Source organism: Cupressus sempervirens, chromosome 4 (genome assembly GCF_028749045.1).
Source record: "Cupressus sempervirens isolate cs-2001-9-10 chromosome 4, ASM2874904v1, whole genome shotgun sequence".
Classification (NCBI taxonomy): Eukaryota; Viridiplantae; Streptophyta; class Pinopsida; order Cupressales; family Cupressaceae; genus Cupressus; species Cupressus sempervirens.
Genome location: NC_143121.1, coordinates 727,988,068 through 728,003,885, shown reverse-complemented (window position 1 = coordinate 728,003,885; position 15,818 = coordinate 727,988,068). Strand labels below are relative to the sequence as shown.

At 34.7% G+C, this 15,818-nt stretch overlaps 1 protein-coding gene across 1 annotated transcript in view; it reads right to left on the bottom strand.

Moving 5' to 3' along the window:
• The window catches only part of LOC149563367 (aluminum-activated malate transporter 14-like), a 32,308-nt gene extending 17,234 nt beyond the window's left edge, over positions 1–15,074 (bottom strand). The window contains exons 1-5 of the mRNA XM_089828138.1: positions 14,753–15,074; positions 14,205–14,657; positions 13,865–13,986; positions 13,599–13,742; positions 13,122–13,492 (exon numbers count right to left, since the gene is read on the bottom strand). Of these exons, the coding sequence (XP_089684264.1) occupies positions 13,122–13,492; positions 13,599–13,742; positions 13,865–13,986; positions 14,205–14,657; positions 14,753–15,074 (1,412 nt within the window). The remainder of the gene's footprint in view (positions 1–13,121; positions 13,493–13,598; positions 13,743–13,864; positions 13,987–14,204; positions 14,658–14,752) is intronic.
• Positions 15,075–15,818: the final 744 nt, after the last annotated feature.

The following is a 15,818-nucleotide window of genomic DNA, read 5'->3' as shown; positions in this document are numbered from 1 at the left end:
TGAAAACAAATAAAGAATAATCATGATATAAAAGTATGTGATGAGATTATAATTATAATAATAAATAAGAATAGAAGGTATTATAGATTGATATTAGTAAATTAGAAAGAAGTGAAAATTAAAAATGTTATTTGACATCTGCTCAAACAAGATTGGAAGTAGGTGTAACAACTAGTCTTTAAAAAGTTTTCAAAAATTTATCAATGTCATAATAGTGTATATCGTTTGTAAATTGATTATTTGGTGTAATCATAATATTATTCGATTAGACATGCATAGTGAAGTTAAGATATGTGCTCCTCTCAGAAAGATTGGCATTAGGAGTATCTCATGGTGTTAGCAAGATGATATGACAATTGTGAGAGAGACAAAAATGAGACTAGTGTAAATCATTAATACATAAAATTTAATAATGCAACCATAGCATTTGACTTTGTTTTTGGCAAGCTTAATTTTTCCCTTAGTGTATGATGTTAAAAATTGACTCCTGTATTAGTGTGTGAATTGAAGGGAAAAATCAATCGACATTGTTGATATGTACACATCTTTTCGGCGTTCTTGCAAGACTGGGTCTCTGGATATAACTACGGGGAGAAGCAACACTAGTTATGATTAAAGCCTCCTGATCCGACGTCAAAGGATTGTGAGGCTTGAATTTTGCCATTGCCGCGAGCTCTTCCACGGCGTGTACGACGTGCTCAAGCCTCGCTATGATCTCCGCCACCAACCACGCAAACGTAGCCAAGGCCTCATTTGGTTACGGGAATACTGGGCGCGAAATAGGGTTTTCAGCGCCAAAATCGAGTTATGGAAGAAAACGATGGCGTTTGGTTCATCAAACGCATAACCCGGTTTTGGGTTTTGTCTGCCAATTTCGCTCAAAAATTGGAAGAAATTTCTTCCAAGAAATAGGTGGAAGTTGAAATGAAAACCAGGTTTTGGGTTTTTATGAATGCGTTTGAATAAATCGTCGGGTCCGCCGAATCCGCCTTAGGTTTTTGGAAGAACAAATTGGGTTTTTTGGAAGACGACGGTTGTATTGTTTTCGTGCTCTGTTGTGCGAAGGTGAGGGCTTTTGGTTTGCTGCGTTTGTTGGGCTTGTGGGTTTTCTGTGGCCGTGGTTTGCGAGGGTTTCTGGTTTGTGGGTTTCCTGTGGCCGTGGTGTGTGACTATGCCATTTTCTGCGATTTCTCTTCTCCACTTTGAACAACGGCGGCGGTAAACGGTTCTCCTCTCACACCCACCTTTGCATACTGGATTTTTTTAAGTTTTTTTGGTTCATTCAAACATAACTGTTTGTTTCAAATCTATTTTTAAAATAGTCAATATATGTGGTAACTGTTTGTTTCAAATCTGTTTTTAAAATAGTCAATATGTGCTCACTAATAAATTCGAGTATAGTGCTGTGAGAGATCAATACCAGTGAAATGAAAAATTAAACTTTCTAACAATTTCTAGGTGTTTGTTTTAAATCTATTTAGCAAAATAGTCAATATGTGCTCACTAATAAATTCCACTATAGTGCTGTGAGAGATCAATACCATTGAAATGAACAACCAAACTTTGTAACAATTTCTTGCCAGTAATGAGTTCTAGTATGTTGTTGTGAGAGATTAATGAAATACCATTAAATAGAGCCAAGTCATAAACTTGTGCTCACTAATAAATTCCAGTATAGTGCTGTGAGAGATCAATACCAGTGAAATGAATAACTAAACTTTCTAACTGTTTCTTGCCAGTAATGAGTTCTAGTATACTGTTGTGAGAGATGAATGCAATACCATTAAATAGAGTCAAGTCATAAACTATGTATGAATCAACTATGTATAGATCAATGCCAATCATGGCTTTTATCTATACATAATCAATATGTGCTCAATATGTGCTTAATAATGAATTCTAGTGTGTGCTCACGTGATTACCTATATATATCATAGTGTCAATCAAGCAAAACATGGCAATCATGGCTTTTATCTATACATAGTTGACCTATACGTAGTTTATCATGGTTCAAATCTATTTAGCAAAACAGTCCAATATATGCTGTAACAGTTTGTTTAGAATCTGTTTGACAAAATAGTCAATATATGCTCACTAATGACTTTCAGTATAGTGTTGTGAGAGATCAATACCAGTGAAATGAACAACTAAACTTTGTAACAGTTTCTTGCCAGTAATGAGTTCTAGTATACTGCTGTGAGAGATGAATGCAATACCATTAAATAGAGCCAAATCACAAACTATGTATAGATCAATGGCAATCATGGCTTTTATCTATACATAATCAATATGTGCTCAATATGTGCTCAATAATGAATTCCAGTATGTGATCATGTGATTACCTGTATATATTATAGTGCCAATCATAATAGCAAAACATGGCAATCATGCTTTTATCTATACATAGTTGACCTATACATAGTTTATCATGGTTCAAATCTGTTTAGCAAAATAGTCCAATGAGTTCCAGTATAGTGATGTGAGAGATCAATGCAATACTATTAATCAAAGTGAATCATGCCAATGAAATGAACAACTAAACTATGGATATATCAAGTATGTGTTGATCCATGCAAAATCATTCAACATACTTATGAGGTCATAAACTATGTATAGATAAAAGCCATGATTTCAAACTATGTATAGATTAATGCAGAAAGAAACTCTATTCCTATTGCCAACTATGTTACTTTTCATCTTCTAAAAGACGAGCCTCAGTTTCAGCGGACCCGACGATTTATTAAAACACATTCATAAAAGCCCAAATTCAAGTTATAGTTTGTACATGTGTCTGTGTACATACATACATGTGTGTGTATGTACGTACACACATACATACTTGTGTGTGTACGTACATGCATGCATACATACATGTGTGTGTCTACGTACATGCATGCATACATGTGTGTGTGTGTGTACATACATACATGCATACATACATACATACATTCATGTGTGTGTGTACATACACACATACATACATGTGTGTGTATGTACGTACATGCATACATACATGTGTGTGTGTGTGTACGTACATACATGCATACATACATGTGTGTGCACATACATATATACATACATGTGTGTATACATATAGACAAATGGAATCAATATTATGCTTTCATTGGTATAGATAGATTACATGGAGTATAATGACACATTGTAATTTGTTCTTTATGGGCTTATGATCCTCGGTAGTTGGTACTCCTTGTTGTATTTGAATAAATAATTGACTTCTTAATGCAATGAGGCTAGCAAATAATCATGTTGTATCTCAATAGGTGATAGTTGATATTTCATAACTGATAGTGTTTAAATTGTCCACATTTCAGGTCACTAATGGATCCTATGGAGAGTATAGAGGTCCAAGGGAGCATAGTTAGGAAGACCACATACACCCGCATTCTCACAATTCTTTTTGCTTTTGTTGGCATAGCCAAAGTACTGGTAGCCCGAGAAGGTAGTCAAATGGGTAAATGAATAAGAAAAGGAAATTTCTTTTGTAGAGACATTATTCATTCGAATGAGGTGGATTGTCATGATCAGATTCGGATGAGTAGGGCAACCTTCTTTTCTCTAGCTCGTATTCTGAGGCTGAAAGGAAGCTTGAGAGATATGATACACTTGAAGTTAGAGGAACAACTAGTGATGTTCCTCCACACCCTTGGGCACAATCTAAGGAACTGCAAGATTGCCCATAACTTTGGGCACTCAAGAGAGACAGTCAGTCGATACTTCCACAAGGTTTTGATGGCTATCTTAGCCCTTCATAGAGATTACTTCATACCACCTAGTCCAGGCACTCCTCCTGAAATTAGTGGGAAGGATCGTTTTGAACCATTCTTCAAGGTAAATCACACATTATTACAAGTTTATTGTCTAGAATGTTGTCCTTATCTTATTATTACTTGAGCATACATTTGATCAGTGTATCATATCCCACAGGATTGCATTGGAGCCATCGACGGTACCCATATTCCAGTGCGAGTTGATGTCGACATACAGGGTAAATATCGTGATAGAAAAGGGAACCTATCGCAAAATGTTATGGGTGTCTGCTCCTTTGATTGTAAGTTTCAGTATTGCCTTTCTGGTTGGGAAGGCTCTGCTGCAGATAGCCGTGTTCTAGCCTCAGCTCTATCCAGATCAGATCCACTTGTAGTTCCCCCTGGTAAGCCAAATCACATTTTAATATACTCAAGGTTATGCTAAATGGTTCAAGTATTGACAATATACTTTCTTTATATAGGAAAATATTATCTCGTGGATGCTGGATATCCAAATGCACCTGGATTTCTCGCTCCTTATCTGTGTACACGCTACCACTTGAAAGAATGGTCAAGAGAAAACCTAATAAACTCTGCACATGAGTTGTTCAACCATCGACACTCCTCTCTTAGAAATGCAGTAGAACGTACATTTGGTATTCTGAAGCAGCGTTTTCCAATCTTAAGACATGCAACGTCTTATGATATCATAACACAATCCTATACTGTTTTAGCATGTTGCATACTTCACAATTTCATTACGATAGAGGATGGCCTTCCATTGAAAGAAGCTATTGAAGAGGAAGATGATCGTGATGGGATAGAGGTGCCACTACTTGAGACATATGGGTTGTCTCAGGAGGATAGAAATGAGTGGGCCCAATTTCGAGAAGATATAGCAAATAGGATGTGGGAAGATTATAGATCTCGAGAATAAATGATTTATTAGAAGGCAATGTGCTTTATATGATTAAATTGATGTATGCATATACAATGATGGTGTTTGATTTCGTTATTCTGATATCAATCTTTGCTACATTCTAATTAAATAAAAAGAACATTAACTTTCAATTTCACACCTACATTATGTACAAAAATTGTTGATCATATCTGCAATACACAATTCAACTTGAAATATAGATTACATTGATTTAAATGCAAGAAAGCACAATTATTATACATCTTTGCATTGAGAAAGTACAATAACATGCTTCATAATGGGGCTCATGACTATTTACTTGCCATTGATATCACCATCTTGTCTTACTGGTAGTTTTTTTGATGTTGATGTGTTATCATCAATTATTGCTTAAAATGTGTATCATCTTCAGTTAAATTCTTTCAAGTTTATTAAATGTTAGCCTCATTGCATTAGGATGTATTAAAAAATGATATTTAAAGTTTATCATCTTCAATTTTAAATGAAATACAGCAAGGAGTACCAAATGATGAAGATCATAAGCCCACTAGTAAGAAGAGAACAACGAATTCGTTGAAAATCCTATTTTTCTAATGTTACTGCTTGCTGCATTCTATTTAAATTTAAAGAGCAATAACTTTCAATTTCAGTCGCATGATTACTTTAAATCGTAATACGTTTACCTATTCAATATGTTAGCCTTGTTCCATTATGACGTATTACAAATTGATAGTTAAAGATTTTTTATTTCAAATTTAAATGAAATATAAGAAGGAGTACACAATGGCATATACCGAGCTCATGATGAGCATGGATGGATCTGATCATGTGAAACAGATGTGTTCTCCCATTACTTTGAGTGATATAGATGGATCCCTCGCTGTGAGCAACAAATCTTCTTCTTCAAAGAAGAAAATGTGGACAAAATCGATGGAACGCAAGTTTTTAGACTTGCTCCTTGAACAAGTCCATCTCGGACGGAAAGGTGAAGGTGGGTTTAAAAAAGAGGCATGGACTGCGATAGAGAGGACATTCAATTCAGTGATGAACTCGAATCTGTCACGAGATCATTTTAAGAATAAGCTAAAAACATGGAAAGTAAGATATAAACTAATGAAGGACTTGAAAAATACAAGTGGGTTAGCTTGGAATGAAGAAACTCAAACTGTGGATGCTGAGGATTTAGTGTGGGATGACCTTTTGAAGGTAGGATCATCTTTGTACTCTTTTCATTGAAGAAATTTTTCCTTCTTATTTTAATAATGAAAAACTTACAACCTAATCCATCTATTAATGCTTATATGTAGAGGAGAGAATTCAAAAATGCAAAAATGTATAAGAGGTCACCTTTCCAGTATTTCAATGAGTTGGCTGTAATTGTTGGTAATGACATTGCTGAAGGGTTCGCATCTACAACACCCCTTGATGCTAAAGAAGGGCACCCTATGAACGATGCATTTAATGTGCTTGATGAGGATGATACCAATTTTGGTACACCTCTTGACAGCCAACCAGATATTGATGAAGAGTTATATCATTCCAATTAGTCGAGTGCAAGTGCTAGAGGGACTCCTCCACCATCATCATCAAGGAGGGGAAAGAGGAAGAAGACATCTTTGGCTGCATCATTGGATGTGATATGCGAAACTATGAAGGAACTGAAAGATGGCCTCATTAAGCCTCAGATTGTAAAAGTGGATAAATCTGAAGATGATAATATTTTGACTGCTGCATATATTGCTCTCAAAGCTGTCCCTAAACTGAGTCGAGCAATTTTCGTGAAAGCACATGATACCTTCGTGCTTCAACGTGAAAGAGCCAAAGGGTTCTTGATGATGGATGAGGTGGAGAGAGTGGAGTGGATTGCAATGACATTTGGTACCATTTAGCTATTTCAGCTACTGACTGGATTGCAATGACTTATGTTGCATGATTACTCTATTCAATGGTTTTGCATTAATCTCTAATAGCACTAAACTAAAACTATATTAATCTCACATCACTATATTGGAACTCATTATTGAGCACATTTTGACTATTTAATTAGTGATCTCTCACAGCACTATACTGGAAGTCATTAGTGAGCATATATTTACTATTTTGTTAAACAGATTCTAAACAAATTGTGCTATCAAGTGTTGGACTGTTTTGCTAAACAGATTTGAACCATGATAAATTATGTATAGATAAAACCCATGATTGCCATTGATCTTCCATGTATCCATACATAGTTTATGTGTTGGCTGTTTTTAATGGTATTGCATTGATTTGTACATAGTTTATGACATCATAAGTATGTTGAATGATTTTGCATGGATCTATACATACTTGATATATCCATAGTTTAGTTGTTCATTTCATTGGCATGATTCACTTTGATTAATGGTATTGCATTGATCTCTCACAGCACTATACTGGAAGTCATTAGTGAGCATATATTTACTATTTTGTTAAACAGATTCTAAACAAACTGTTACAGCATGTATTGGACTGTTTTGCTAAACAGATTTGAACCATGATAAATTATGTATATGTCAACTATGTATAGATAAAAGCCATGATTGTCATTGATCTTCCATGTATCCATACATAGTTTATGAGTTGGCTGCGTTTAATGGTATTGCATTGATTTGTACATAGTTTATGACGTCATAAGTATGTTGAGTGATTTTGCATGGATCTATACATACTTTGATATATCCATAGTTTAGTTGTTCATTTCATTGGCATAATTCAATTTGATTAATGGTATTGCATTGATCTCTCACAGCACTATACTGGAAGTCATTAGTGAGCATATATTTACTATTTTTTTAAACAAATTCTAAACAAACTGTTACAGCATGTATTGGACTGTTTTGCTAAATAGATTTGAACCATGATAAATTATGTATACGTCAACTATGTATAGATAAAAGCCATGATTGTCATTGATCTTCCATGTATCCATACATAGTTTATGAGTTGGCTGCGTTTAATGGTATTGCATTGATTTGTACATAGTTTATGATGTCATAAGTATGTTGAGTGATTTTGCATGGATCTATACATACTTGATATATCCATAGTTTAGTTGTTCATTTCATTGGCATGATTCACTTTGATTAATGGTATTGCATTGATCTCTCACAATACTATACTGGGAGTCATTAGTGAGCATATATTTACTATTTTGTTAAATAGATTCTAAACAAACTGTTACAACATGTATTGGATTGTTTTGCTAAACAGATTTGAACCATGATAAACTATGTATATGTCAACTATGTATAGATAAAAGCCATGATTGCCATTGATCTTCCATGTATCCATACATAGTTTATGAGTTGACTGCGTTTAATGGTATTGCATTGATCTATACATAGTTTATGACATCATAAGTATGTTGAATGATTTTACATGGATCTATACATACTTGATATATCCATAGTTTAGTTGTTCATTTCATTGGCATGATTCACTTTGATTAATGGTATTGCATTGATCTCTCACAACACTATACTGGAAGTCATTAGTGAGCATATATTTACTATTTTGTTAAACAGATTCTAAACAAACTGTTACAGCATATATTGGACTGTTTTGCTAAATAGATTTGAACCATGATAAACTATGTATAGGTCAACTATGTATAGATAAAAGCATAATTGCCATGTTTTGCTATTATGATTGGCATTATGATATATACAAGTAATCACGTGAGCACATACTGGAATTCATTATTGAGTACATATTGACTATTTTGCTAAATAGATTTAACACAAACAGCCAGACACTGTTACAAAGTTTAATTGTTCATTTCACTGGTATTGATCTCTCATAGCACCATACTAGAATTTATTAGTGAGCACATATTGACTATTTTGCTAAATAGATTTGAAACAAATAGTTACCACATCTATTGACTATGCTAAGCAAATAGTAGATAGAAATAGAACCATGATAAACTATGTATAGGTCAGCTATGTATAGATAAAAGCTAGTGGTATACTTGTAAATTTCATTATTGAGCACATATTGAGCACATATTGATTATGTCTAGATAAAAGCCATGATTGACATTGATCTATACATAGCTTATGAATTGGCTCTATTTATATGGTATTGCATTTATCTCTCACAACACTATACTAGAACTCATTACTGGCAAGAAACTGTTACAAAGTTTAGTTGTCCATTTCAGTGGTATTGATCTGTCACAGCACTATATTGGAATTCATTAGTGAGCACATATTGACTATTTTGCTAAACAGATTTGAAACAAACAATATGTATGTACACACATGTATGTATGTACGTACATATGTATGTATTATGTGCATATGTATGTACACACATGTATGTACGCATGTATACATACTTGATCTATGCATTGCATTGATCTCTCACAACACTATACTGGAACTCATTACTGAGCACATTTTTACTATTTTGCTAAGCATGTATGTATGTATATGCGTATGTATGTATGTACACACATGTATGTACGTATGCATATATGTATGTGCATATGTATGTACACACATGTATGTACGTATGTATACAAACTTGATCTATGCATAGTTTAGTCATCCATTTTATTGACATGATTGGCATTGGTCAATACGTAGGATAGTTGTTCATTTCATTGGCATTTGCACGATTGGCATGTGAAGTCATTCCAGATGGTTAATTGGCTTTGTGTAATGGTATTGCATTGATCTGTCACAACACTATATTGGAAATCATTACTGAGCACTTTTTTTCTATTTTGCTAAGCATGTATGTATGTATGTATGTGTGTATGTATGTGCGTATGTATGTATGTAGGTGCGTATGTATGTACACATGTATGTACATGTGTATGTATGTATGTATGTGCGTATATATGTATGTTCACGCATGTATGTACGTATGTATACATACTTGATATATGCATAGTATAGTCATTCATTTCATTGACATGATTGGCATTGGTCAGTACATAGTTTAGTTGTTCATTTCATTGGCATTCACACGATTGGCATGTGAAATAATTCCAGAGGGTTAGTTGGCTTTGTTTAATGGTATTGCATTGATCTCTCACAACACGTAGTTTATGATCTCGTAAACATTTGGTATAGTTTTTCATTGCATTGTTAATTAGAGTTATATTTGAACCATACATACGTGGAATACACAAGGAGTGGCAAATGATGAATGCTCAATTGTAGAACTTGAAAGCATATAGAAATGTGATTTGCTAGATGATTGTATAGTTCATGATTCTGTCCTATGTTATATCTATAGTCCTAATTTTCTTGCATATGTTTTTATTTTTTTGTCTTTTTGTCCCTATTTGATTTCCTATGTATGTTTTCATTGACAAGATTATCAAAAGTATTGAGGATTTTTGGTAGATGATTGTAGAGTCATGATTATGTCCCATGTTATATGTATATTCCTAATTTGCTTGGATATTTTTAAAATTTCTTATTTTTTTTTCCACAGTTTGGTTTCCTATGTACGTGCTTCTTGAGAAGATTGTCAACGGTATTGATAAAGTATTTTTCTCTTGTATTTTTTTATTGCTCTTGATTTGCTAATATTGCAAGACCACACATGCTGATAAAAAATGAGCTATCGAATGATTGTTTACTGTGTTTGTAAACGATCAATATTTCTGATGCCACTCCTTGGTGTATTCCATTAAAAAAATAATTAGGTTTTAATTTTTCAAGCATGTTTAGTTCATATATGCAGGATTGACCATCTAACAACACAAACAGTAATGGGAAGATTGAGCAGCATGAGAGGGTTGCCGTCGAATGTGGGGCATAAGGGCATACATCGTGGATTTCTCAGTGTTTTCGTATGTAACAGTGTGTCATCGAATGTGGGGCATAAAGGCATACATCGTGGATTTTTCAGTGTTTTCATGTTTAACGGTGTGTTTTCACACCACCATCAAATCATGGATATTGTTCTATCAAGTTAGCAAGTTTTCATATTGTAGTAATTATGTGAAATTCATTATTAGAATTTCATGATGTTAAAATATGATTTATATGATTAATGATTTTCATGATCTTTTTTTTTAAATTGCATGTAAAATCTATGTTGCCAAAATTCCACATTTTTTAAGAGCAATTATTAACAAAGCATCATTTTTCTTGTTAAAGTTCTCATCAAATGTTTAATGTATGTGAATGTAAAATGGTATATTTTTTCCTATATAATATTTCACGTAAAATTTAGTTGCATATTTTGTTGAATAATTAACTAACTTAATAAATTTATTAAAAGGGAGAGATACATAGAGGGGCAGAGAGTGCGGGATAAGAAGGGGGGACGAAGGGACAGAGGGAGAGAGTGAGAGAGAGAGAGAGGAGCTTGTGTGTTCCTGCATCTGTAGAAAGGTGTTTGTTGATGTGTGTTTTATGACTCACCAAACAGTAGAATGAAATACTGAAATATATTATCCTCTCTTGAATATATATCTGTCTATGACCTCATCAAGATCTTCAAATATCTCCTCCCCAATTGAAAGTATTTTCTAAGTCGAAGATAGCTAGCAAAATCCTTTTGGTCTTTTCCTCCCTCCACAATATCCTTGTCTGCATAAACTCCATTGAAAATGTTCAGTGTTAGAATCAAGTGAGTAGGCCCTTTCAACCATGGACGGATAATACTCTCCCCTAGCTCTTTATTTGTTAGGAACTTAATGGTTTCATTCTCTTGTTCACTTCGTGAAATGGAATCCTCTTCCGCAAAATATGGATCCTTAACCTCCTTATCCTTATCCTATGCACCCTGATAGTTATCATTCTTTAGTGAACTCTCTTTGCAAGTTAACTCAACTAGGTACTTCACTTTTTTCATAGTTTTCACCCAACAGGTAAGGATGCTGCCTTCTGCAATTTTTTCTAAAGGATCTATATCTAGATCATCAGAAAGCTCCTCTTTCAATATTATTCATGTCAAGCTTGATTCCAGATCACAAATTATACGATGATTTTGGACTCTGCGGGGACAATTTTTTCCATTAACAGGGTCTCTTCATTTTCTCCATTTAGCAGATAAAATTCCTCATCCTGGGATGGCTCTTTATATGGCGATCTCAAATCCTGAAATCCATGTAACAATTCACTCTTTATGTCAGCAAGGGTTTCCTGCTTTTTATTGGATGTCCATTGCTCCACACTTCTAGCATATTCATCAATATCAAGGGCATTTAACAGATCAGGATATTTTTGACATGCTCAACAACCATTTCTTGTGTTTCCTCATCCATATCATCTATATCATGTCCAGCTTCTTCACAATATATGTCCTTAGCCATTTTCTTGGCAAATTCATATGACTTTGGATGAATTCTAGTATCATCCAATGGATCCATAACATGGTTTTCGGATGCTGCTTGTCCATTCCCTCTAACCCTTAAAAAAACCAATAGCATTTATAAAGACAAGTGGCTTCATAGCCTCTACGGTTGGTTGTTGTAACTATTACCTGCTCAACAGCTTCATACTTTTCATCTGGAGTAAGGAAATGTTCCAGTGAATGAAGCTTCAATGATAATATTTCTTTGCCAAGACTATATAATGTTGCAACCATGGCCAATGGATTCTGAAGATACCGACCAAGAGCCAGAACACGCCTTACAATCCCTCTCTGTGTCGACAACTAGTCTTAAGAGATGCAAGAATTCTCATATAGTGTAGGTGATAATTCATTTGCATAAACAACATTTATTGTGTCCAATCCTTCTGCCAAATCACGTGGATGAACACAAACACAGGGAGGGATAGAGAGAGGACACAAACACACATATTTAGCGGCTAAGTCACAAGGTTCAAGTTTCAATTCGAGTTCGACAATTATGAAGTTCGGATGAACTTGACAATAAATTCAATTCGACGATAAATTTTTCTTACACAATTTTTCAAAAATATATAATATATATGATCACAATTTCCAACAATGGGACAAAAAATAACTTCGTACAAATGATTGCATGTATGATTATTTTTTACTTTTCTTTGCTAATAAATAGAATTAAAATAAAAAATAATAATCATTTTATTTATTATTGACTAACAAAATAAAACTGTGAATATTCAAGAATAAATAATAATAATAATGTAGTCTAATTATAAATAAATTAAATCATAAATATTAATACTTTACTCATTCTAATCCTTGTGTTTCACTAATTAAATAAGATTAAAAAAATTTACATCAAATTCCAATTCCAATTAGAAAATGAACAACCAAATGCAACAAAAAGATATTCCTAGTCATATTCTGTTCCAATTCCAATTTCTAAATTGGCAACCAAACGCAGAATATGGATTTGAAAATTCATCTTCCGTGTCAACCAAACGGTCCAACTATCTTCCTAAAATACATAACCAGGTTTTCGAAAACTTGGTTATTAGATAACCTGGTTATGAGGAAAATTCATCTTCCCCAACCAAACGGGGCCCAACGGAAGTGCTTCTCCAAATTCAACGCCGCGTCTCAGCATTAACCTCTTCTTGTCACTACTTTCTCCATGCCATGATCTTCTTCTCATCGCCCACCTTACCTCCTCTTCTCTATTTTCATTCTCAAGTATGATTTTCTGACTCGGCGTTCTTGTTGTTGAATGCAGTAAGAGCTTTGGTTGAGAATTCAAGGAAACTTGAAGATCCTCCAGTGCATGTTGAACTTCTTCCAATATTGGCTCGAAGTCGTATATTCTCATTTGTTCAATGCAGCTTGACAGCTCTGCCAGTAACTTGGCTGCTTTGTGGGCGACGTTGGTGCATGGCTTCTTCAATGGTGAACGAAGGGAATGAGGGGCCTAAAACGTATGCAAAACAAAAATTCATCAGCTATAGTGCATGCATTGAAGATAATTTGTAAATTTAAGGTAATGATACCAAATGAGGAAATGCATACGAATATACCTCGATTTCAGATCGAAGGCATCCGTGCAAGGCCACAATAGGATAAGCCTGATAATGAGGCTTCACTCCAATTTTCACATACTGCTGCCATGGATGCCGGCATCGAAATAGACCATGCCTTGGCTCCCACCTAGCAAATGCCTCCTGCAATTAACATGTACAATCACTGCTTTCAGACGATCCATTTAACATTCTTTAATGTCAAAAGTTGTCATGGCTACCACTTAATTAGTTTCTTCTAATAATTATATATTTTTTCGATTTACCAAAGAATCGTCGGTAGCCTTTGAGTCCAGCACAGACTTGTATCCTCTGTGTATGATATCTTCTGACTCATCTTCCACCTTCTCATCAGTACGGCATCCGCTGAAATATTCATCCACGCATCCTGGCATCAAATATATCATGCCCATTACATTAGTCGGATATTTTAACAATTTAATCTACCGAGCTGATAACAAGCCACACCAATCAAAGCGTACTAGTAGTTCATCTGTAACAGCCCATTGCGAAAAACACACATTTTACGCTGAAGAAAATGTTACGTTTTCATCACAATCAAAACAAGGATTTTTAACCTCAATTGTTTTCGTTCGGTTTTCTTACCCTGCAGAGATTTCCCCAAGCCTTGGAACTTCCTGACAATGGAATTGTGAAGATCCTCGCCAGCCCAGGCGGGGAAGATGAGCAGACTTACAACCAAACACACTCCACATCTGATGAGTATGGTGGCGAAGCGTTCGTATGCCATGCGTGATATATTCTCCACTCGATATCCAAAAACCGTTATCATGCTGAATGTGAGCAGGAATATAAGCACTGCATAGTCAAATTTATTCTTGAGGGAAGGAAAGAAACGGGCATACGTGGTAGCCGCTCCTGCAAAATGAGTGTAGTGGAGTACTAATTGAGATTTGGTGAATGCAACAAGGTGATTCCAAGAGAGCACAAACGCCTTTCCTCGCACTACCTTCTCTGACACGTGGCAAACGAGGAAGGAAAGAAATGCAGCCACCATGGTTCCAATTCCTCTGTTGAGGCCTTTGTTCATGGTAGCCCCTGCTCAAGCAGCAACAACATCCATTCTAAATGTTAGTCGATTAGGGTGAAAAAGATGGTTGCGTTAGAAACAATTAAATTAAACTAACTCATACCCGCAGAGAATTCGAGAACGACAACGACAGTCATGACTGCCCAAATTGCATGGTTACCAAATCCCACCCTGCGGAATAATCGATCCCACAGAAATAACAGCCAAACCGATGAGAATGCCAACCCAACTTTTATAGCATGCGTAATCCTTCTAGGATCCTCTCTTCCAACATCCATTATTTTTCTACACAACCCCATCAAAACATTGCTTATATTTAACCAAATTTTTCTTAGAAATCCCCCGTTTCGAGACTCATTGTAGCTAATTTCTTCATTAGACGTACTGATGTTAGTTCTGCATTCGCCGCTGCCAAGAGATGCCATGGTAAACAAAATCGATTCAATCAAATTTTAGATACAAGAGCTTAAATTTCAAGTAGATGAGATCCAGCCAACCTGATTTATAATGTAATTTAATCTTGGTCTGAACAGTTACACAAGCGCTTAGAAACTCCAAAGAAGAACACCTTGGCTAAAATCTTGGAGCACCTTATAAATGAGCTCAATTGTAGTAAGGAAGCAGATCTTATAAATTCTAAACCGTTCATTTCTTCTTGTGGTTGCCTTACAAGATGGAAGAGAAAAACCTCGTCTTCTCGAATGAATCGGCCTTTGCATTTCTTGTTTTACTAATGGCAGAGATAATACTTGTCACGGAGAGGGAGAGGGAGATGATTGAGTTACTTTATTTTCATTGTCACGGAGATAATATTTGTGAATTCTGGGTGGGTGATCTTGCATCTCCGGTTTTTTTTTGGTGAATTGTATTCTTAGATTATTAATTATTAATAGAAAAGGCTATTATAAAAAAAAAAAATTTTAAATTAATTTTATATGCAAATATATAATCTTATAAAATTTGAATGTCTTTCGTTGAAAGTTATTATAGGGAAATTTTATATTATCATTTTTTCTAAATAAGAATATATATTAATTTTAAATTTTAAATTCCATTCTATGGATTGTTCTTTTCGAAATTTGGATGAAATTGAATGATTTCTTTTTCTTTTTTCTTACTTTGTGTATGATGGATAATAGACTTTATTCTACCATGTAAGCCAAGAATGG